The sequence below is a fragment of the Ambystoma mexicanum genome, chromosome 8 (assembly GCF_040938575.1).
Source record: "Ambystoma mexicanum isolate Mex_15411 chromosome 8, UKY_AmexF1_1, whole genome shotgun sequence".
Classification (NCBI taxonomy): Eukaryota; Metazoa; Chordata; class Amphibia; order Caudata; family Ambystomatidae; genus Ambystoma; species Ambystoma mexicanum.
This window is the reverse complement of record NC_090929.1, coordinates 1187448543-1187471740: the sequence shown is the minus strand read 5'-3', so window position 1 is coordinate 1187471740 and position 23198 is coordinate 1187448543. Positions and strand designations below refer to the sequence as shown.

The 23198-nt window shown below is 43.3% G+C and overlaps 1 protein-coding gene across 4 annotated transcripts in view; it reads left to right on the top strand.

Moving 5' to 3' along the window:
• The window catches only part of LOC138472877 (lysosomal acid lipase/cholesteryl ester hydrolase-like), a 661393-nt gene that overhangs the window by 358693 nt on the left and 279502 nt on the right, over window positions 1-23198 (top strand). For 2 of the 4 annotated variants that reach the window (XM_069611275.1, XM_069611274.1), the window contains exon 10: window positions 16397-22820. The exons of the other annotated variants lie outside the window; for them this stretch is intronic. In XM_069611275.1, coding sequence (XP_069467376.1) covers window positions 16397-16630 — 234 coding nt within the window. In that variant the 3' untranslated portion in view covers window positions 16631-22820. Of the gene's footprint in view, window positions 1-16396; window positions 22821-23198 lie in introns of those variants that run through there. 4 annotated transcript variants of the gene reach the window in all.

The window sequence follows — 23198 nt, the reverse complement described above, 5'->3', positions numbered from 1 at the left end:
GTCAACACAGTGCTTCAGAAAGCAAGTGGAGCAGTAAAGGCATGTTGTGCTAGATGCGGCAGAGGGGCTGTGGGACCGGCACTTAAACTGCATCAGGCCCAAGCGAAGGAGCCTTCAATGTAAGGGGCAGAAATATTGGGTAATGTTGAAACATCATCACTAAGAACATCCTAAAACACGTTTTTGAAGTCATTTCTCTTGCTCCCTCAAAGCATCCCAAGTAGTCCAACTCGAATGGAGTGCGATCTTCCCTCGTCAGATGAGGAGATAGAAATTAGGCCTGTAATTTATTGGGTCAGGGTGTGGGGAAATCGACGCTTAGTGAACTATTGCGAGATCCTGAGCCATGTTATCTTGTGTATAAGCGCTGTACAAATAAACAATAAATTACCCTTAGGGGGCGGGGGCTGGCAAAAGATTGCAGGACTAGTTCATGCAGAAAGATGGTTGGTCCAGCTGGGTCTTTCTACCTAATGGCAAAATCCTAGCCAAATGGATGGTAGTGCAAAAGCTTGGATAAAAAGTCTTCTAGGGATATAAGGCAATTAGGGCTTTGACAGTCGTAATGGCCTTGGAGATGGGTCTGTTTTATCTGGCCCTAAAACAGACACAGGGTTTTGAAAACTACCTGGACATACTCAATCCACCATATGCTTGTGCTTTGTATATGAAACGACTTTTTGGTTCTTTACCAGTATGCAACCTCACTAAAAACTGGGTTTGGACTGAAAAATCTGTGTGTCCGCTTTGTGACAAGGGTGGGGAAGCAATGGTCCGTTTTCTATTAGTGTGTGAAAATCTGAAAGATTTGAGAGCAACGTATTTGATACCTTTGTTCTGTCTACATCGTGTTTCCACAGCTGTGGATGCTTTGCGGTTGTGCAAGTAGTCCTCAGATTTGAGTGTGGCATATTTTGTCTGCAAATGTACTCGTAGAGCCTGGTTTAGAAGAAATAAGGTTCTTTTGACTAATGGCCTAGAAACTTGACCAACGCATTAAGCTATTTAAGATAAAGTATGAGCATATGGACATGTAGGGAGATTTTAGGTAGTTTGAATATTTTAGTGTCTTATTATGAATTAGCATCGATGTATAATGTAACCACTTCCTTTTAATTGATTCTAGAATGTAATGATTGATATGTTTTAATTTTCATGGATAACCTTTTCTATTGTGTACTGTGGTTTTATCTATTGATGTAATTTTCTTTAACGAAACTGCTTACGCTGAATAAAGATTTTAACAACAGATAATGAAAGAGGCAAATAAAGTCATACTACAATAAAGGTATAAAGTTCCTCATCAGTGTTGTGGCCGTGAGAAACTTTAGTATCAAAATCCAAACTCAATATTGTCTCAAGTTGATGGTTTCAGAGTTCTATCTCCACTTCTGGTATGAATGGGCACATGATCTACACCAAAAAAGTTAGCAAATTAGAATTATTGTCATGTTGCCCCTCAAAATGTTTAGCCATGAGATAAGACAGATCTGATGTTTTGATTGCTCTGAGAGGTTGAAGAGCTTGCAGGTGGTGCTGTCCATGTACCATGTATTATAGGGGCAACAGAGTACATACATAGCAAATGTGGTGTCACATGTAATAAGGTGTTTAATAGCACGAGGTATGGCAGCTATAGAGTGTGTGAATAGTCTCTGTAAAATAGCATGGGTGCATACCTTGTATTTGTGACATTTAGAAAAACTCACAGCGAATTGGGAAAGCCACCCACTCTGCACTGAAGATTTTTTAATAGGCTGAAGAAAACTGGACACCAGTTTGTCTCACAACTATGACACCCGTCTGAAGGTGAGGGGCAGCCATGGAGAAAGCAACAGCAATAAATCCTGGTCCATTCTGAATATGTGCCAGTGCCTTTGGATAATCTTCCTTACACTCTGAGAGGAGGTACTATTACTCACAATAAGACTGGTATCATAATTGTCAGACTCCTTGTCTTTCTGTTCATATTCAGCAGATGATCCCTTTTAAGTTCTCTGGCCTTGACATACGCATGCTCGATAACACCTTTTGAGTAGTCCCGTGACAAAAAAATGTAGAGAAGCCTGGGAGCAGCACCAATCAAAATGAATAAGGTTGGAACAGTTTCTACGGTACCATACACATTCCCCCTAGGATATACTGTTCTTACAACTGACTGGGTGGCTATTGGTGACATGTATAGCGAGACTTGAGCTGATTTTTTTTTATATACAGAGATGTGTATCCCATGAACGTCTAAGGTGACAATGACATGAAGGTAGACTAGTTCTGAATTTCTGTGACTCTCTGTGAAAACCAAATTGACATTGTTGGAATGAATCCTGTTGACAAAATCAACCCATCCTGACTCGGTCCCCTACCATACAACAAAAATGTAATCGATATAATACCTCCAGGCTACAATCTGGTCAGTGTGTGTCTCCGATGCAACTTGAGACAAATGTGGTGGCCTTCTGCTAACCCATAGTTAGATTGGCATATGAGGGGGCAAAGGTGCTGCCCATGGCTGTCCCTGGTACTTGGTGAAAAAGTACATTTTCAAATAAGAAGACATTATTAGTCAAACAAAAGGTCAACATTTCCACAATCATGGCACTGTGTGATAAAAAAAATAATGGAGCAAGAGTGTGTCAAAACATTTTTTACAAGCACTCCCACCCACACAGTGATCAGTAGAAGTATATAATGAAACAACATCCAACGTGCCCAAAATCAAACCATCTTCCATGGAACTTCATTAATGTGTTGTAAAAAAATACTTGGTCTCCCACAAAAAGGAAGGCAAAGCAGAAACGAAAGAAATCAATGTTTCGAAGATAAAACGGATCAGATTTTCCAACAAAGATCCTGATAGCATAACAATGCATCTCCCAGGTGGCGAACTAAGGATTTGTGAATTTTGGAAAAGAAATAAATGGTGGGAATGGTAAAGTATGTGGGAACCAAAACATTTACACATCTTCATCTAGAATGCTGTGTTCACACCATTTAATAGCGAGTGCCACTTATTCACACTGTATCTTGGAAAAAGAGTTTGTGGACAGTTGAAGATAACATGTTCGATCTCATAGTTGTCGGAAAGCTTCTGCCACAATCTTGTAACGCAATGTTCACACCCTTCTCAGAAGGTTTTATAATGACATCTGTCAAACTTTGTAGCTCCAAAAAAGAATCAGACTTAGTCAAATTAGGACGTCTTGGTGTTGTGGATTTCAGTCGTACTTTACGTAAATCAGCAATGCATGGCTCCTGAAATGCTTCCATACAACTTCTATACAGCCCCCAAATGGCATAGGTGGATTACATTTAAACTTTTATTTCAAATTTGAAATACCAGGCCAGTCGGGATCTATATCAACATCTTAAAAATCAATGGTGGTTGAATCCAATAAAAAAATCTATCAAATTTGCCAGATTGTTTAGAAAATCAATGTCAGAAATAAGTATGCTCGTTCTGCCTTGTCGAGGTATAGATTTGTAAACCTTGACTTGGCCTGATTGGTAGCAAAAAATGTTTTCAACTTGATTTTGTGAAAAAACAGATCAAAACCCAGCCGGGTTTGGACATAGTCAAAAGAGGAACTGGGGCAAAAGTTGAGACGCAGATTCAAAAGATCAGTTTGATGTTCTGTCAGGTGATGCGACAAGAGATTAATAACTTCCATGTTTATGCTTGAAGTCACTTCTCACTTCTTGCCTCCCCCTCCAAAGCAAGTTAATCTACTTGGAGGATCTGTGCTTGTGTGCTTGCCCCTGGCTGCGTCGGCAGGTTTTTATTCCAACTGGCAAATTTCACCCTCTGTCTCTTGTGCAGCCCCTGCCTCATTTTGGGGTTTTCCCATTTTGGCACAGGAGCCGCATCTCCTCTAAATAATTCAACCTGATGGTTGGTTCCTCATTTTTGGAATTCGAGGTGACTGATTCAGAGGATTTATATGCCACATTATTGGATTCCACTTCACCTGCATTGACCTTAAGTACTTTTCAGAGTCCATTATTTCTATCTTAATCCCTATTTCGTTTTATAACATAAAACACGTGAAATTATACTTATGAAATTATGGAGTAACAAAGCTGCCAAAATAGCTTTACTTGCATTTCAGAAGTAAATGGAGGAGTTAAATTCCCAATTTATTTCTCCTGTTGATAAGGGAGTTTTCCTAAAGACCACTTGAGGTAAGACTTCATAAAACTATCCCTTGGTATACAGGTCCCCAACTCTTAATAGAAGTCTGTACTACTCAAGGAACCTTGGTGGACTGGAAGAGCAGTCAAGCTTATCATAGGAGGAAGATGTGAACTGTATGTAAGTACACTGAACCCAGTAAGTACAATATTCCAAAGAAACACTTACACATAAAATGCTATATTAAAATATACATGTATTATATTTACACAAGGAAGTTAGATAAATACTTAGTTCACTTAACCAAAAACACTTTTCAAAGGCCATTGCTTCAATGGTAGTTGATTGCAATGCAATTGTTACAGAGTTTGACACTAATGATATTTCTACCATATTATCGATACTACCACACACTCGCGTTAAGACAAATTATATTCAGTAATTGTATTTAGTTAGCAAAACCAGATAAGATAAAGCAGTAGAGCTTAAACCTTAAGCCTTATTATTGAATCTAGGCACCCTATACTGTATTGCTGCCTTTTTCGTTTCATGTGCATATAGTGTCTTTTGCAAAATCTGAACTTAGATGCCCCTTCTTGCTCTTTGCCAGTCAAGCTTTGTGCGCACTCAGTGCCCCCTAGGATAACTAATACCTAACATGCACGCAGCCACCCTGGTCCAGCAGTGTACTCTGCTCTCTAGTATATACCCACGCTAATCCCCTTTACATGCAGGTAACAACCTCCCACTTGCCTACAGAAGTCTGCAATGTCCACCACCACCACCTCACTTGCTCAATAACTCATGGAGGTAATTGAATTTAGCGGCAAGTGATCTGACCTTGCTTCCTCATTCCCAATCCAGACGTCAGCAATTTTTTAGGCACAAACCATTACACCACCGTAGCTGCGCCTTCTACCAGTATACAAAGTCATTCCCTGACAAGCAAACCTCTGCCACGCCACTATAACCCTGCAGCCTCGCCCCCCTGACTTACCTAGCGTCCAATAGTTGGCTCAGACCCTGCATGACCAAGGTTTATTCACAATGACTAGCCCGACTCTCATCCAGCTGTGGAAAGCCATTGATTATCAAGAGCTGGCAAACCACCCCATCAACTACATACCCCATGACACTACCAAACACTTTTGCTCACTCTCCCTAGAAATGGCTTCTACGATGCCTGACTCATGCAATATCCCACCATCGCCCTTCCTGCCTCAGGCATGGCCACCTCACACCTCTGCAAACCAGCAGATAATTGCAAATAAAATGGACATGAGCCTAAAGAAAAAACGCTCCCTTATTAACAGGAACAATAGACAGCCTCTTGCCTAGCCACTCGCCAGCAGAAACCATGCTCCCTCATTAACAGGAAAAAGAGACTAGCATCTTGCCTAGCCACTATCCTGCAACACCTATATACAGCATCCCTGCAAGTCACAGAGAGAAATGCACGCCTTAAATCTAGAACCAAGGCATGCACCTCAACAACCCAACATCACCCCCTCCCTATCACATGGGACAAACACTTTATATCAGACCCACCCCAGTTTAGACATTCATACAGGACCACCAAGGATAATAAGGAGCAATCTCAAAAATCTTCAACCTTCCACTGACAATGCTCAAGCTATATCTTCGCGCCTTGAAACACTTGTGTATAGGCGCGTTACAAATGCCATATCATATCATATCATAATCACCTCAACTGGAACTCAGCCATACACTCCCCGAAGCTCAGTGCTACCAACACTGTCACCCTACTATACACGTTGTTGGCCAATATTCCCACTTGCAACGATTCTACTTTTTCACCTCCCCACACTATGCAAGCAACTTCCCACACTACCATAGAAGTAGCAGCCAGAACCCATTCCAAAGCCCATTCCTCTCCCATACCCCGATCCTAACTACCGCAGAACATACTCCCAAAAAAGCATCTTCTACGGTTTACACTAAAGCACATTCCATCACCCACCTCAATGGAGCCCTTATTAATGCTAGATCCCCCATGGCACACTCCCTCGATATATCTGACCTCATCAGCTCCAATAACCTAAACCTCCTAGCGATCACAGAAACTTGGCTACACCCAGCTGCTGGCCCAGTCCTCTCCCTGGCCATCCCCAATGAATATACCATCCAGAGGAAAGACAGGTTGGTATCCAAAAGAGGGCAGAGTTTTTCATTGCCAAAAACCACCTACCTATCAGAGAAGTCCTGAACCAAACCATCCTGTTAGGGAGATTTTGTCTGAATGCAATTCACCTATCAGCTGCAATTCCCCTCACCATCCACTTAATTTACAGACCTCCTGGCCCCTTGCTTTCCTTCGAGGAAGACATTATACAACTCCTTTCCACAAACACCAAGCCCTCTTCCTAAATTATCCTTTTGGGAGCCTTCAATTTAGGTCTCAACGACCCCACTGATCCGCGGGCACTAGCCTCGCCAACTCTATTGAAGCCCAAGGCTTCTTCCACCGGATTTCAAGCACCATTCATGATAAAGGCCGAACGCTAAATTGGCTAGCAGATTTCAACTGCAACACCAAAATACTAGCTAACAGTCCGTGCCCGTGGTCTGACCATAAAGTTATCTCCTTCACCATTAATGATATAGTACTATCAGATGTCCTGATTCTGACAGTCTTGGTCTCCCTTTCAATGAACTCCTGCAACATCACTCCGGACAACCTACTCCCCTTGCTACAACCTCTAACAGCCTATGTTCCCACATCGATGGTCATGCTATACAATCAAATGCTCTCAGAAGCCATTAACAAAGTAGCACCCTTTGGTAATCCTAAACCCAAACCAATAACCCACCTAAACTATTGGTACACCATAGCCTCAAAGCCCAAACTCCTAATAAAGAACAGCAGAGAATGCCTGGAAGTAAATACCTTCAGAGGAGAATAAACAGCAATTCAATGCCCTTTCCGAGAATTACAAACAAGCCATTCTTCAATCAAAAGGCGACCCATGCAATGAGAGGATTGCAAAAGCAAACTCGGGCACCAGAGAGCTTTTTGCCATACTACGCGCACTAACTCAAAACGCCAGTACCCTCTCCAGATAACTATATTAAAGACCTCCCCTGGTGTAGGAATATCCAAATGCCTGTCTCGGCAAATTCTACGACTAAAAAACCAAAATGGCGGCAAAGAAAATTAGACTTGTGTCAGCCAAACAGCCACTAGGCCCGTGACCCGCGCCCCTCATTACTACTCCCAGGTTTGAATTCACACAGGTCACGAGCACTGAAACTACCAAAATGATAAAAGGCTTGAAACCCTCTAGATGTCAAGGAGACCTATTCCCAGCAGCTCTTATAAAAGACTGTGCTGAAGAGCTTGCCCCCTTCATCACGGCATTGATTAACTACTAATTCTCATAGTGCAATGTACTAAAGATCTTAAAAGAAGCCTGGGTACTCTGTTGCCTCAAAAAAGCCTACTCTAAATATCAACGTTCCCACCAACTACCGCCCTATCACAACAGTGCAAATACAAAAAATACTTGGAAACTCACAATCTCCTTGGCCTACGCTAATCGGGTTTCCTCCCCAGACATGGAGCGGAAACTGCCCGTCTGGATTTAAAAATTCAAATGAATGAAATGAAAAATTAGGGCAGCATAGCCATCCTCCTCTTACTCGACCTCTCAACAGCCTTTGACTTGTTAACTCATAAAATACTTTGCCAACACCTCACCCCAGCTGCTCACTTCTCAACTAAATCCATAACATGGATTGAATCCTTCTTATCCAACCGCACAATGAGTGTTTTCCTACACTGCAGCCCCCCGAGTTCAAGTCACCTGTGGAGTGCCTCAAGGCTCTTGAGTTTCACCTACACTTTACAATATCTTCACCAAGCCACGTTTTGACCTTTTACACAAACTAGGTGTCACCAACACCAACTACGCGGATGACACCCAAATCCTCCTACCCATCACTGGCAACTATGATACAGATTCCACTGTACTGAGTGAAACTTACCAAACCATTCAGGCCTGGATGAATCAACCCGAGCTCTGAGAAAACGGAATTGCTCCTTATCTGTGCACACTCAACTAAACAAACTCCCTGACTCCTACAAAGCCTTCACTGTTGATGGAAACATCATCACTGTGGCCAAAGAGGTAAAAACCCTAGGAGTTTACCTTGACTCATCACTTTCCCTAACGAGACAGGTAAAGGCAATCGCCAAGCTAATCAATTCCTGCAGGCCCTTCCTGACTACCAAAAACTGCATCACACCTGCCAGAGCCCTCACACTGTCCAGGATTAACTACGATAACTACCTCTTTGCAGGCGCCAACTCATGCATTATAAACAAACTACAAATCGGCCAGAATAATGCCGTAAGAGCAGCACTCAACATCCCTAAAGAAATACCAGATCTACTCAGCTAGACAAAATGTCCACTGGCTCCCTGTCCGAGAATGAATCCTGTTCAAAACATTATCCCTAGCCCACAAATGTTTATTGAATAGAGCCCGACTTATCTATCCAGACAAATTACCAAGGCCCACTCCAACAGACTTACACGGTCTGCCTACACGCACCTTCTCGCCATCCCTAGATACAGACGTCAGAAAGCTGTAGGTAGCAGCTTCCCTGTGATTGCAGCCAAACAATGGAATGCCTTGCCCCCAGCGCCAATGTCGGAGCCATCGTTCTGGACCTTACGCAAAGGCCTCAAAACCTAGCTCTTCTCCCAAGAGATCCAGAGGAAATGAAATTGTACTATTCTTCTTTCTCTACCCCAGGCAACTTGTCGCAACGAAACCCCATGCTAAATACCATGTATGCTGAAACCTACTGTAATCTTTGCTTATGTTTACCACTTACGCTATTACCAATTATGTCATGTACTCTGCAACTTATTGTAATTCTTGCTTATGCTTACTACTTCGCTATTACCAACCAATTATGTCTGTAACATATACACTCTCCATTCCTATGTAAAATACCTATGCATGTTGTTGGGAAAGATTTGATATTGTATGTAAATATGTGCTCTGTAAAGCGCTTTGGATTAAGGTGCTATATAAATAACACATCATTATCATCCTATGTAATTTTCCCTCCAGTTGTGAACCCCCCCCCCCACCTTAGTCTGACTTTGCCAGGGGAGCACAGCCTTCTGCTGCACCCCTCTGGGCTTTTTGCTCACTTTTTATGGCGAAACTGACATGCCCTTAAGACAGTCAGTACAGGGAGACGTTGTTTCCCTTAGTCCTTTTCCACTGTTGCACTGTTCTGCAACATTTAACAAGTGTGAAATGTATCTTCCAATACATCTTCCAATACAGTACACTTGGGTCTCTTAGTAATTTCCAAAGGCCCTAGCTCCTCTAGGATTTTTTAGGAGATGTGCAGATGTGTCACGGACAGGACTGGTGGCAGCTTATCTTTTCATATAATTTTAACCCTTTCCTGCCAGGTAAAAATGCTCATGCCACGAGGTTCTTTGTCCTGTCCTTTGGCCATCTTGCCCCTTCCCCAGGTCGAGCCGACCCGGGGCAATCCTTATTTGGTCATGCAATTTCCTGCGAAACGCCAAGCTTTCACAGGCTTCTGCGTGCCTTGTGTGTGTGTGCCTCCATGATGTGGGCTGGACCATCTAGTTCCAATACACAGCCTGGGTGCCAGAGAGTCTGAGATGCTGTGAATGCCTGGGACCACCGTGATTGGTCCACGTATGGAGTGTGTGTTTGTGAGCAGATATCACATTGGATCCTCTTCGTTTTGGCGTGAAGGAGACTCTGGATAAGAGGGGGCTCCAAACACCCATACCTTGTCGATCTCTGGAGTTCACTGAACGAAGGATAGGAACCAAATATCCTGAAACTAAGAAGCTGAGTCGAGGAACCGCTGGTGCCCCGCTGGAAGGTTTGGCACCCTGAGCCCGCTGTTGTCCCGTGGGACCCCAGTGCATCTGGTCGTCCTAGGTCTGCGAAGACGCTTTGACCCATTGGAAGAGTGGGACCAACTATTCTCGGCACCCTCACCAAAACCTGCAAGTACGCCTTTTCGGAAGTGTCCCTGGGCCAACCAGTGGTCTGACCATTTTACACAGGATTTTTGCTCTGCCTCTGCTGCTGTTTCGAGGAGGCCCTCGAAAGTTGGTATACTCCCAGCTCTGTGTCCATGGCATCCTCACATCGAATTTCGTGCACTTGGCATTCCCAGGTCTGAAGTGAGACGAGTGCACCAGGACTGGAGCTGACGCGGTTTCTGTGTTGCCCAGCCGCGGCAACTATCTTTGCAGGCATGCTGCATTTGTGCCCCTCTTGCCCCTAAAGCCTGCTGCAGTGAAACCGGCCTGATCCATCCATCAGAAGCGGAGAAATCGCCACTGTCCCGTTTGGGACTCATCACTGTATCTTTGTAACTGAAAGCCGCAGAGCCGTCATTGCCGCATTTGAATCTGCAACCGAAGTTTGGTCTGGAGTGCACCGGGGGTCTGAGAGTAATCGCAACCCTAACCGGTGGCCCCTAGCGCCTCCATCCATTTTTACGCACAAGTGGCCCCTGGGGGCCCCTCTCCTTTCCACTGCTAGTGCGAACTACCTAACTATTCCCGACTCTTGGAATTGACTCTGCTCTCAAGTAGAGACCCTCCTCGAATAGTGGGAACTTATTCTTCATCTCTTCACCCACCTTCCTGAGCTGCTAGACCCCTGAAAAGACCCCGTTTTGCCCATTGAAACAACCGCAAACGCTTGCATTGCATGTACTATTGAGCATATCTGCACTGCCTGTTTTCTTCCCTTCTAGGTTGTGGACATATTTCGTGCCTTTAACCCTTTGGACCCCATTGGTCTTGTATATCTTGTATTGATAGTGGTGTGTTGGTTTGGTATCATTGCTGTGATTCATTTACTGTGTGTTGAAGTTGCAAAGGCCTTGCAATAAATGTTTTTATATATATATACCCCTGTCTGGGAGTGATTTGTAAGTGTCCTTGCTCTGTATGCTCATTGAGGTCTTTCAGTCACCCTCGCCCCTCCTGAGACCTAGTCTTGACCGCATACCATAGCTACCTTGATTGGTCTGGCTTGTCCAGAAGGTTACCATGTTCCAAGAAACTAGGCTGGCCTTCTGAACCTCTGCCCACCAGGTCAGAGTTCAGAAATCCATCTTAACACATGTAACCACTGCAACCTCCAAGCCTAAAATCTAGCGCCCAGATACCTCTGGGTTTGCCGCGCTTTAGAAATGTCACAATAAATAAATAAATGCCTTTCACCCCACAGTACCTTAGGTTAGAAGAAATGCTCGTAGCTGGATTCTCCTCTGTGCAGCAGCGACAGACCCGGTCTCCTGATTCCTAAGTCTGGTGACGAAAGGAAGCGGTCTGAATGGGATGTCTCAGCAGCAGTCGAGAGGGAGGACCCTTGGCACGGATTTCTTCAGTCTCCTTGGTCGGTCTGCAGTTTTGGAGCCTGTTTACACCAACAAAGGACGGCATTCGTCCCGGTCAATCTTCTTCGATTTTGAAGTCCTGCATTCTGGTGAGGGGACTTAGATGAGTGGGATTGTGCCTCTGGAGTTCTAATTGAAGCTCAGCAAAGACTTAGATGGATTCTGCCTCGCAAAGACATTGCACTGCAAATAGGTCGAAGGTCTTCTGATATTCACGGTCTGCAGTTCTGGAGAGGCACAGCACCTCGGGAGATGGCTCAATTCATAGATCGTCTCAGGGCTGGTTGGTCACACCAGCCAAAGGGAAGGAGTCATCCTCTTTGGAGCTTCTCTTATAAAATGGGTTCAGGACAGCAGTGGTCGCTTCAGTCATGAGAAGGGTCTGCAGGCATCTCTGGTCGTCTTCAGCTTCAGTTGCTTCAGTTGCAGTGGTCGACTTGCCTTTCACCTCAGAAACCTCACCTTTTATTCAGTTTTCCCACACTCTCCTCTGCATACTCTCTCAGCGTTTTACAGAAAGGGGTGGGTGGCTGTGTGCTAATCTCTCATAGTATAACATTTTAGGAAAGATACAAAGTATACCTCTATCCTTAATAATAATAATAAATAATATAATAATAATAATGTGCCATTTATATAGCGCTACGAACCCTCAGGTATCCGAGCGCTGCTTATTATTACCCATGGTGTGTGGTGCTCGTTTATCGACCTCGGAAGGATGAAAGGCTGAGTTTGGCCCCGCCGGGATTCGAACCTGCGTTAGCAGGCTCTGCACAGATGTCAAAGCGAGCGCTCTACTTGCTGTGCCACTTGACCGGCTTAAGAACTGTAGTTACTTGAAGATAGTAAAAGAATCTCAAAGGAAAACCCAAAGCGTTGCCAGCAACACTGTGCATAAGGTGCTGTGTGCTGCAAATGTTAAATATAGATGCCTTTAAGGAGATATGGAGGAAAGTAGACTCCATCATAACGATAAAACACAGTGACCACAGTTCCAAAGGTCAGAGCAAATAATGAATGAGGTGAAAAAGGCTCCCCTCATAAAAGGTCCAGCACTCCAGGAAAAAGTGCTGGGGGTCTCACTAGGAGAGGGGGTGAAGCATAACAATGCTTAATCACCCTAACATGTATCATAAAGCATTCGTATTATGGCAATTTATCATTTTGTTAATTGTGAGAAACACTGCTTTGATTGTCCTACTTTGGATAAAGTCAAAACGGAACAAATTACCCCCTTTCATATAATTGAGTTTCTTCAAATAACATGATTATTATGATCAGGTATGTACTGAGCGCAAACCTAGCAACAGAGTACTTACAATCAAAGGGGGAAGAACAGAGAAATAAATGTGCGGGGAGGGGGGAGGGCGTCCAGTCTGCCAGCAATGGATCTACAAGCAACCAGGAGAGGAAACAGTGGGGATCAGATCACCCAGTGTCTAGTCGGGTGTGGAGTGGAGGGTGTGTTGGCCTTGGTTTTTTTGGGAGGAGCAATTCCTTGAGGCGAGAGTCTTGCGTTCCTTAAACGAGAGGTTAAGTCTGATGTTGAGGGGGAGGAAGTTCCAGATTCTTGGGGCATAAACAGAGAAGGAATGCCTTCTAGTTCTTTCCTTCCTGCACTGGCGGAGTTCAAGTCCGCTCATGCCCTGGCGGATCGCAGCTATCAATAGATGCTAGGTTTCTCAGTGAGGTAGCTTGGGGGCTCAAGGGTGACAGCCCTGTAGATGATACAGCAGGATTTGAAGATGATACACTCTTGCAGTGGAAGCGGGTGCAGATTGATGAGTCGGGGTAAGGTAAGCGAATTGACAGTATCCTTTGAAGAGTCAGGAGGCAGCATGCAGAACACATATATGGGGTACAAGGGTAGTCGCCGGAAGCCCTTTCAAAAGGGCACTGCCACCATCCAGGTGGGGGGAGTACCAATGAAGGGTTTGATTTCCCACCGTAGAGAAAGCTGGTACCGAGCCATTTGTGTCTTCCTTGCTTGGTGCTGTTTGACGGACAGATGTCTGTCGATGTCAAAGGGATTTGGCTCAGTATATTTCCAGGACCGGATGTCCCAGAGGTCAGTGTTAGTCAACAGCAGGAATTCAGTCTTGGAGGGGTTGAGCTTCAGATGTGCACTGGCCAGCCACGACTGGATCAATGAGGCAGGCCTTGAGCCTGTGGATGTCCTAGGGGAGGTGGTATAGATCAGGGGCAACGCGTTTGTCTTGGAAGCAAGACAATGCAGAGCAGAACAAGTTTGAGTCCCAGTCCCCCGCTTAGAGACTGGTCTCTGGTTTGAAACATTTTATAAATGATTAATTAATTAGATGGAGGATATCTTGAGGTACAGCTGTGCCATCTGCGTATTGGTGGATGTGGATTTTGTGCAGAGAGAGGAGGGTTCCAAGTGGTACCATGTAGAGTTTGAAGATCATGGGTAGAGGATGGGTCCTTGTGGAAATCCACAGGTGATGGGTAGAGTTGGTGATCTAGAACATTCATTTTGTACAAACTGGTGGCGATTAGCTGGTGCAATTTGAAAAAGCTGAGGATGATCTAGCTGATCCCCATGTAGCATTGCATATTGTCAGGGAGTCTCTGGTTGTCTACTCTGTGAAAGGCTGCTGAGAGGCCAGGGAGAACCTGGAGGCAAGGATGGCCACCCTCAAGGATTTTGAGGGCATCACTGATTACCTAAATGGAAGCCGTTTCTGTGCTGCATCTGGGTCTGAAGCCAGATTGGTATAACTGAAGGAGGTTGTTGGGGGAGGTTGTTGGTGGATTTGGGTGGCGACTGCTTTCTCAAGGATCTTACCTATAAAGGGAAGATGGCTGTTGGGGCGTTGGTTGCTGAGGTCGTCAAGGTTCAGTGTATGTTTCTTGAGAGACTGGAGGATTTGTCCGGTCTTGAGGGTCGAGGGGAAGGTGCCTTGAGTTAGGGAGCTGTTAATAATTGTCAGGTAAGTGAAGAGTGCTTCAATTGGAAGGGTCTTGAGTATAGAGGCCAGAAGGATGTTGTCTGTGTACGATGTGGCCTTGAGGGATGCTAAGGTGGCAGTGAGGTCTTCCACAGTGAGTGTCTTGAAAACTATCTTGGTAGTTGTAGTTTTGTGAGACAGGATGTATAGTGGTTGTCAGTTGTAGCGAAGGTTGATGCAGTGCTTGATGGCTATGAAGAGGACTCTGCTTTCTTTGTTGGTCTTGGCTATGGTGTTTTTGTAGTATTGCCTTGGCAGCCATGGCCTAATCTTAAGATATTTACACTCCGCTGTTTCTTGAAAATTGCATGAATCGGTTTCTATTTGGTATTGTGAACTTAAAGAAATCCCTACCTATACCTATCCACGCATTTCTTTCTAAGCATTTACTACTAGTTTTAATTAATCCTTTCACCAAGAATGCCAAACTTTATGAAATTCTTAATGAAAGAGAAGATAAAAACTTACGTGATACTAAAACCTTTAATGATTGGGAAACGTATATAAAATGTAATTTTACTTCAGATACTTGGGAATCAAATCTGGTCTCAGTGCTTTAAAACGTCTATTGCTACCAATTTAACACAAACCATGTTTTTCATTTGACATTGTCTGTACCTAAGCGTGTATCGAACGCCAAAACGAATATCCAGATTTTCCAAATCTCTGTTGGATTTAAATTGCGTAATGCAAATTATATGCTTTCCAAATTTAATTGTAAATGAGCTCATACATTTCAAGTGATATTTGGACAACTTTGCAAAAATTATTCAAGTTTAATGCACCACTTACTTGAGAGAATGTCATTATTGGATTTGTGTCTCATGTATATATTACTAATACCGCTCTTCCAAAGTAATTTAACCTCTTTAATGCTATTGGTTTTCATCTACTATCCTCCAGCTGGAAAAGCTCTGATAAATTAACTTGGGCTTCATTAAGAGTTTTGAGATTCAGTAGTAAATCCACTGAATTACTGCCAAACTCTATTACAGCTACTGCCACTTGGTCCCACGGATTTACCATGGGATGGCAAGCGGTGTAGGGCTGTGTTAATGTCCATTTTTCGGAGTCCATAGGACTGCATGGGGTTTTTGGCAGAATTACCACTGTCAGTAATTCCACCGATTTTTTTTTTTTTTTTTTCTTTTTTCTTTTCTTCATTTTTTTTTATTTTGCAGGAAGTTGGCGGATTTACCTCCCAGCCTTTTACTGGGGGTAAATGTGTAGTACGGTGTTGCGGTAATGCAGTGTTAGAGGAATTACCGCTGCATTACCCACACTGCTGTACTTGTACATAGAGATTAAAAATATTGCGCTTATAGTACTGAAATATCTCACAATTTAATAAGTAATGGTTGAGGTTTAATTACTATCTTGGTTCCACGTTGCCTATCGTACATAATACTTAATAACTGGACTCCACAAATTACATTTTGTATTAATGTATTTTAAATATATGATTATTATGAATTACTGATATGATGCGTATTCTCTCTGTTGCCATTGTACGTCTTGTCAGTCTCTTGGTATGTCTAAATGTATTCATTATACAATGTGTAAAATGTTTTTTCTAACTATTATGTAAGCTGCTTTTTAATTGATGCATTGTATTTTCATAAATTCAATTGTGTCCATCTAGTTAACCAATTTATGATACATTATGTTTTGCCGACTATTAGGTGAGGTATGATATGCATGTATGTATGCATGGATCAAATATTGATGAACATTTTAAAACTTTGAAAAAATAGATAACCCTGCATTTGGAATTCATAAATAATCTTGTTAGCAGTGGCTCATGCCATCTAGAGAAGAATAGAAATACATGTTATTTCAACTGTTGTTCTTGTTTCAGTCTACACCTCCTCTGTACAAAGTTAAGAACGTGACGGTGCCGATGGCAATGTGGACTGGTGGACATGACTGGCTGGCGGACCCCAAAGATGTGGCAATGTTACTCCTGCAAGTTTCTAATCTTGTCTACCACAAAGAAATTCCAGAATGGGAACACCTGGACTTCATTTGGGGTCTTGATGCACCTGTGCGCATGTACCAAGAAATGATGACGATGATGAAGAAATATTCATAGCATTTCATGAATGCTGTGGGGTTGTGGCCCACCCATTTACTGAAGAGGCACATTTTTGACCAGCTGCGTAACACTGTACTGAAACCATCGAAGACATGTCAACATACTCCTATAAGCACCAACCTGCTGTCGGTCCTTGCCAAACGTCTCCTGCGGCTTACTGGCATAGTGTACGCGTGAGGACGTGTAGACCACTATCTCTGTAATATTACAGGAGCGTGGCTTTACATACTGGCAAAATAATCCCATTGTATTGGCTAAAAAGTCGTTCATTCAAAGTGAAGTGCCTAAAGGAAAATGTGTTTTGGTAACAGTTAAAACACCTGCCCAAATAACTGGTATATTCTATAATAATGATGAGCAGCTCCCAGGGCTGGGTATTTGTTGTTTGTCACTCAGCTTTTCTTTTGTACCGGCATTGATCTAGGAGAACTTACTGGCCATGAAATACCTTACACGCTAGAAGTAACGCATCTAACACAGGGTGGCTGATATTGCGCCCCTGTGTTTTCATGTCAATGGTACACCATGCTATCTTTTTTTAAACAAAGTTATTTTAATTGCCTACAAACAGTCGCACACATGACTTTAGACACACTAAAACCACTCCCGCCTCCCACTATACGGATCCAACCCACTCCCATAAGATTGTTAGCAGAATGGATGCAGCTACACAATGCCCCGCTCGCACAAAGGACATTTACATTGTCAAGTGTTCATGTTTTTTTTAAATATTGTTCTTTATAGATTTTAAGTTGAGGTGGTTCGCACCAAATGATTGCTGTAAAGCTGTGTACCGAACATCAGACCTCAGGCACGTGGTGCCAAAGAAAAGTCACCATAGTGTTACATAAAAGGCAATGAAACTTGCCACAAGTGGACGTCTCATGTCTGGTGACTCCTACATTTCAGAAGCGTGGGCTATGCATGTGTGATTACGATGCTTTTGTTTCGAAAGCTTGCAATATCTCTCTGCCTTTCCCTTCGGTTTGTGTAATCAATATTCCATTTTGTGAGCCGGTTTACCGTTCTACTGATAGAGCCCATGACATAGCACAATATACCCCAGTCTTCATTTTCCCTGGTGAAGCGTCTACACAGCCATGCGCACCTACTCTCCTCCTGGGATAAATAAACGCCTCTGCTTGTGTGCTCAGCCATTGACTGGCGCTCTGAGCAAGTAGAACCAACCAGGAACACACATGCCACGCCTTGCAAAATACTCAAGTACTGGATACATGACTGTTCTGTGGCATTGACGAAACCTCCTTTTAGTACTAAGAAGTTCACTTTGATTTCTGTGCCAAACCAGTGACAATGATAAGAGTATTTCTTTTTAGTTAGGGCTGTTAGGTGGTAGAGCCACCTAGAAGCCTAAAACTATTGCGTTAGAGAGGGACACAAAGCTTCAAGGTGTTGTTTGATTATTTGCCCACCCATTGACTGCCCATGGCCATGCTAATCCCTATGGTCATTTCCACTCAGTTCCTGCCCCTCCCCGCCAAAAACGCCTCCTCATGGGAACTCTTTGAGCTTGCTTTAATCAAGCCTTGCCAGAAACTTTCTACTGGAAGTTCCTGCCAGTGTTTTTTCTTAGCACTATTCAAGTTAATTACTTAAGTGGAGTCGTAAACATGCTACTGGTGTAATGCAAATGTCTAAACCAGGTCTGCCTTCAGCCACTCGATTTATAAGTGCTATGAGTGGCAAAGCCTAAAGCCTACGGTTGTGGCTTGTGTATAAGTATTAGGTATTTGCCAGGCCGTGCTATTTGATGCTCAGGTACTCGCACCATGTTGCACCTGCTACCATCAATGGCCTCTTAATACAACTACGGCAAAAGCATCTCAATGTTTTTCAATCCAAAATACAGCATTTTGTCTTTAGCAAAGAATATAACCTGCAGTTCTGCACTACACTGCCTCTTCTCTCAGAGAAGACAGTGCTTGTAAAATATTCCATGCAGCAATTTAAACCGCATTTAAATGTCGAGCTGGAAGAAATAAATGCTTTAAATGTAATGTCACGTGACTGTTTCAAGAAATGGCGTTCAGCAGATCGTGTCAGTCAGCTACCCCTTCACACAACTCAGGAACACGCCTTGTCTGGATATCTTAACTCTTTTATAGCCTGAAATTCCTTCAAAAACTAAACTAATGTCTAAATTCTGAATTCTACAAATTAGATTCTGGGCTAGCCCGGTGGACTTAAGCAGATGCCAGGCAGTTGTGGAGCACGACGACAGGTAAATAAAAGGGTGGAATGGAGACATTTTTGTATGCTTTCATCACATATCTGGTTTCTGCTTTGCCACACAATGGTTACAGACAATGGAACTCCCCACTTCCTGGTTAGTGCATTGGGATACATTGTCAAGGTCCCTAGTATTATGTGGCTCGCCATTTTCAATTTTGAAAAGGCCACTGTAGGCTACTTAAAGTTTAGAATGTTCACCCACCTTAGTTTTAATTGGCGTCTCTCTTTTAATTTTGGCTAATAGGTGGTGCAAAAGCTCCAACTATAGGTCAAAATTATTGAATTGGAATAGAGCTATAGAAGGGAGATGACGTGAGAAGGGACACATAGCTTGTGGTTGTTGTTTGGTTATTTACCCACTCATTATCTGCCTATGCGTATACTAATCCGTATGGCTATTCCCACCTACTAGCTGCCACTCCCCGCACATCCTCCTGGCATTTCTTTGGGCTAGCTCCAATAAGCAGTAACGTCAAACCGTGCTCCGTGTTATTTCTAATCGGTACTGAGAGTTAATGGCTTAATTGCAGCTGTAAAGGCGCTACTAACGCAATAGACATGTCTTGAATAAGTGTTACTTCAGCCACTTGAACTGCCTTAACTAAGTGTTCCTTCAGTCAGTTGATTTACATCCGTTCCTTGCACTGAAGTCCAGTTGAAAGCAAGCATTGGCAAATCCAACAGTTTGGCTTTTGTATTTGATGGGCATTTCCCAGAGATTCTTTCCTCTGCCCAGTTATTTACATAATTTCTTAGCTGTTGCCATCTTATAGCCAGGCAGTACAATGATGGCAGTGCCTGGCAAATACCTATTCCATGCCTACACAAAAGCCCAAACTTTTAGCTTTGCCAGTGGTTATTTAAATGTTGTGATATACTCTTTCTCTTGGACAGATAATCTACATACTGTTTTCATCAGGCTTTACCTCATGGATTCATATGCTGCACATTCTGGCTTCAGCTTTTCATGGTGATGTCACAGCCTATAGGGAACACAGAGGTGACTGTTTTTCGCCCATCTGTGAAAAGTGATATGATTTTCCCTTTTTGCTTTGTTTTAGAAAGGAAATTCCAAATAATTTGCATTCCAGAAACAAAAATATTTTTTGGACTACAATGTTCAAAGAAACTAAATAAAGAAGAGTTTATTTCACCATTATATTATCAATCACCATTGTGATTGATAATATAGCGCAACCCGTAACTGTCTCCTACGTGGCAATCTGTCTCAGAAAGTCTTTACCTCGAGACACCACCGCAGTCGCTTATCTGCATAAAATACAATTCGGATGATCACCTTATTGGTAAAGTCTGCTGCTGCGTTAGGTGCATTTACTGGTGCATTTATTCTTTTTTTACACGTTTTATTTGTATTTCCCTGAAGTGACGCATCTGATTAAAATATGAAAATAAATGTTGCTGAAAGTCTTTAGGCATCCCAATTATTTGGGGAAATAATAGCACTGCCCAGATAAGCGCTTACCCTTCTCCCACTATTTATGTTCTTTCAAGGACTAACAACAATTGCGCTTTTTACATTAGTAAAGATCGGGCTATCCAGTCACCTTTGTTTGTTCTTTTTGCAGTTGTGTGCCTACTGGACAGAAAATACCATAATTGAATCTTATAAAAAGCATGGAATGCAAAATGTTGCCTTTTGTGTACTTGTTAAAAAGCATGATTATTTCTTGGCTTTAGTGGTGTGTGCACCATATTTCTTGCTGCTGCATACAAAGTTGTCGGTTTCACACCTGAGGCACATCCAAAGAAACAAATGAACAGATTACTTACCAGTAATCGAATTACTCCGAGTCCTACCCAATCATCACATATTTCAGGCGTCCCACCTCCCAAAACAGACAACCACTTACTTTACAAAAAGGAAATGTGTGATTGACCCTTAGTTCTCACTCCTTGGTTAGGGTGGAGTGAAGGGTGCCAGATGATCCTCATATCCGCCTGTCAATATCCAAGTAGTGACATACCGTAATTTCTGAGGCTTGTGGAACTCCTTAGATCACATGCAATGCGTAGGCAGACATCTAGTGGATGCTGCGGAGTATTACAGGGCTTGCCAGTAATACTATCCCTAGTGTGACATCCACTGTACCCATGGACCCTCACATTTGTTTTTCCCCCATCATCAGACGCTAAAATGCAGAGTTCCTTTTTTCAGCTAATGCCATTGATTAACAACGTAATTAGAGCTAGTTACTCTTTCTGTCCTTTATATTGCCAAGCTTCAACGATCACCTCCGACAACGGTTACAAGTACAAACCTTGCTGGATGCAGAACTTGCCTCAACGACACCCCTTCGGTCTTGGAAGGCCGCTCCGGGCCTCAGCCCAGACAGTAGGGAGAGTGGGTGTGCTACTAAGAGAATGTATATTTCCCATTTCACCCATTTTCCAATACACTGTTTAAATTGTGTCCCAATTGCAACAAAAACGTTTCCTGGAAGAACAAGCACCCGGTGTGCAACCTTTGCCTGCCAAGGGATCACGACAAGGGCCACTGTAGAGCTTGCCAGCTTTTCAAATCCAAGACCCTAAAGGACAGAAAAAGAAAACGTTGGGCCTAGCACGCCATGTAGGCTGAGGCTGCCATGGACGTGGTGGATGCATCCAACGATGGCAGCATCAGCGTCTTTTTTGGACGACGAAGGCCATAGGGAACCTTTCGGATTCCCACGTGCTAGCCCCGACCCCATCATCCAGGCCGGCGGCGCTGTTACGGGTACGACACCCGGCGGCATTAGCACACACAAGTCATCCCACACAAAGCACATCCCCCAAGGCCAGAAGTCGATGATGACATCATCTACACAGCTGCACACGGCATTGAGGGGTAGGTCCACTAGCTCCCTGTCCTCTGGGCACTCGATCACATTTGTCTCATGGCAGGCCCCAAAAGTTGCGAGATAAAGGCGACGCGGATGCCGTGTCCAATACAGCAGATGAAAACTGAGCGTCGGAAAGCACAGCTCCGGCTCTCCCGCCCGCCGAAATTCAACAATGCACATTAACGTCGAAAACAGCAAAAAACACGTAGACTTCAAAATTGTCCCATCTGGTGCAAAAACATGTCCTCTGAGGCACTTGTTAAAGGGAGAACTTGGAAAAAAACACACTTTGAAGAGTCACCATTCCCATAGGGAGAAAGTGAGTGTATCACATAAGGAGAAAGAGAGTGTTTCCCAAGGGGAGGGTACTATAGCTGCAGCTATGAAACACAAAGGGCAGCCTGCTCCAGAATTACCTCTCAGTCCTGTAACTATACCAAGCTCCACACAATGGTCTGCTGAGGACATTGTTAGTGATGAGACCCATGTCCTTTGTGGCAGATTGCTTTGAAAAAAATCTCCAGGAAATAGAAAGCATACAAAATACGCCACCAACTAGTGGCACCATGTCTTCACAACCCCCTCCAAAAAGGGCACGTCCAGACACACTTCAAGTTACCCCTTGGCAAGACCCAGACCAATTTGATGTCTATGATCCCAATATAGACTCTGAGGAGCAAGATACCCTAGGGGAGGTAGATCATTACTATGATGAGGATGAAGAAGACGTTTACATCTTGCCCTCTCCTGATCACGTAGACCTGCCGGTGGAAGACTCACCGGTGGACAACCAACTTCAATTTAATGACAAACAGGATAAATAGGCAGATGTAAGATTAATCTGGCATTTTATGCTGTCTACGACATAGGAGGCCTAGTCAAGGGTCAGGCACATGTTTTTGTTCATTTTGTTAAGCTAGTGATTGCCTACTCAGGAGGTGGGATGCCACAAATATTTAAGTACTGGAACGAGGAAGTGGGACCAGGAGGTAACGTTAATATTATGTGCTAAAGAGCTAAACACTGTGATCCAATAAAACGAAATATGCTGCAATAAAATTATATTTTCAATAAAGCAAACTGTTTACAAATGGTGTGTGTTTAGTGTGCTCTGTTGCTATTCTTGTGACGTGTCCTCTCAAAAAACAGTCTGTTGGAAAGTGTGCCCTCTTTAGAGCAGCAGCATCAAGAAGTGTTCATCAAATGCTCTGTGGGATCGTGCACCAGCACTAATCAAAACATTAAACCATTTTTACAGCTATTTCCTTTTCAAAAACACACTGTTCACCACCAGACTGGCCTCTTGGCATTTGACAACATGACATACTATTGCATCAACAGAACTACAATTGCTAAATGCATTTATTATGCAGCAACTAAAGCCAGGAATTAAGTACTCTGCACAAGGCTAATTGATCTTCTGTAGACGTGTGTTTCTATTTTTGGCACTCTTTTTTTAACACTGTTAA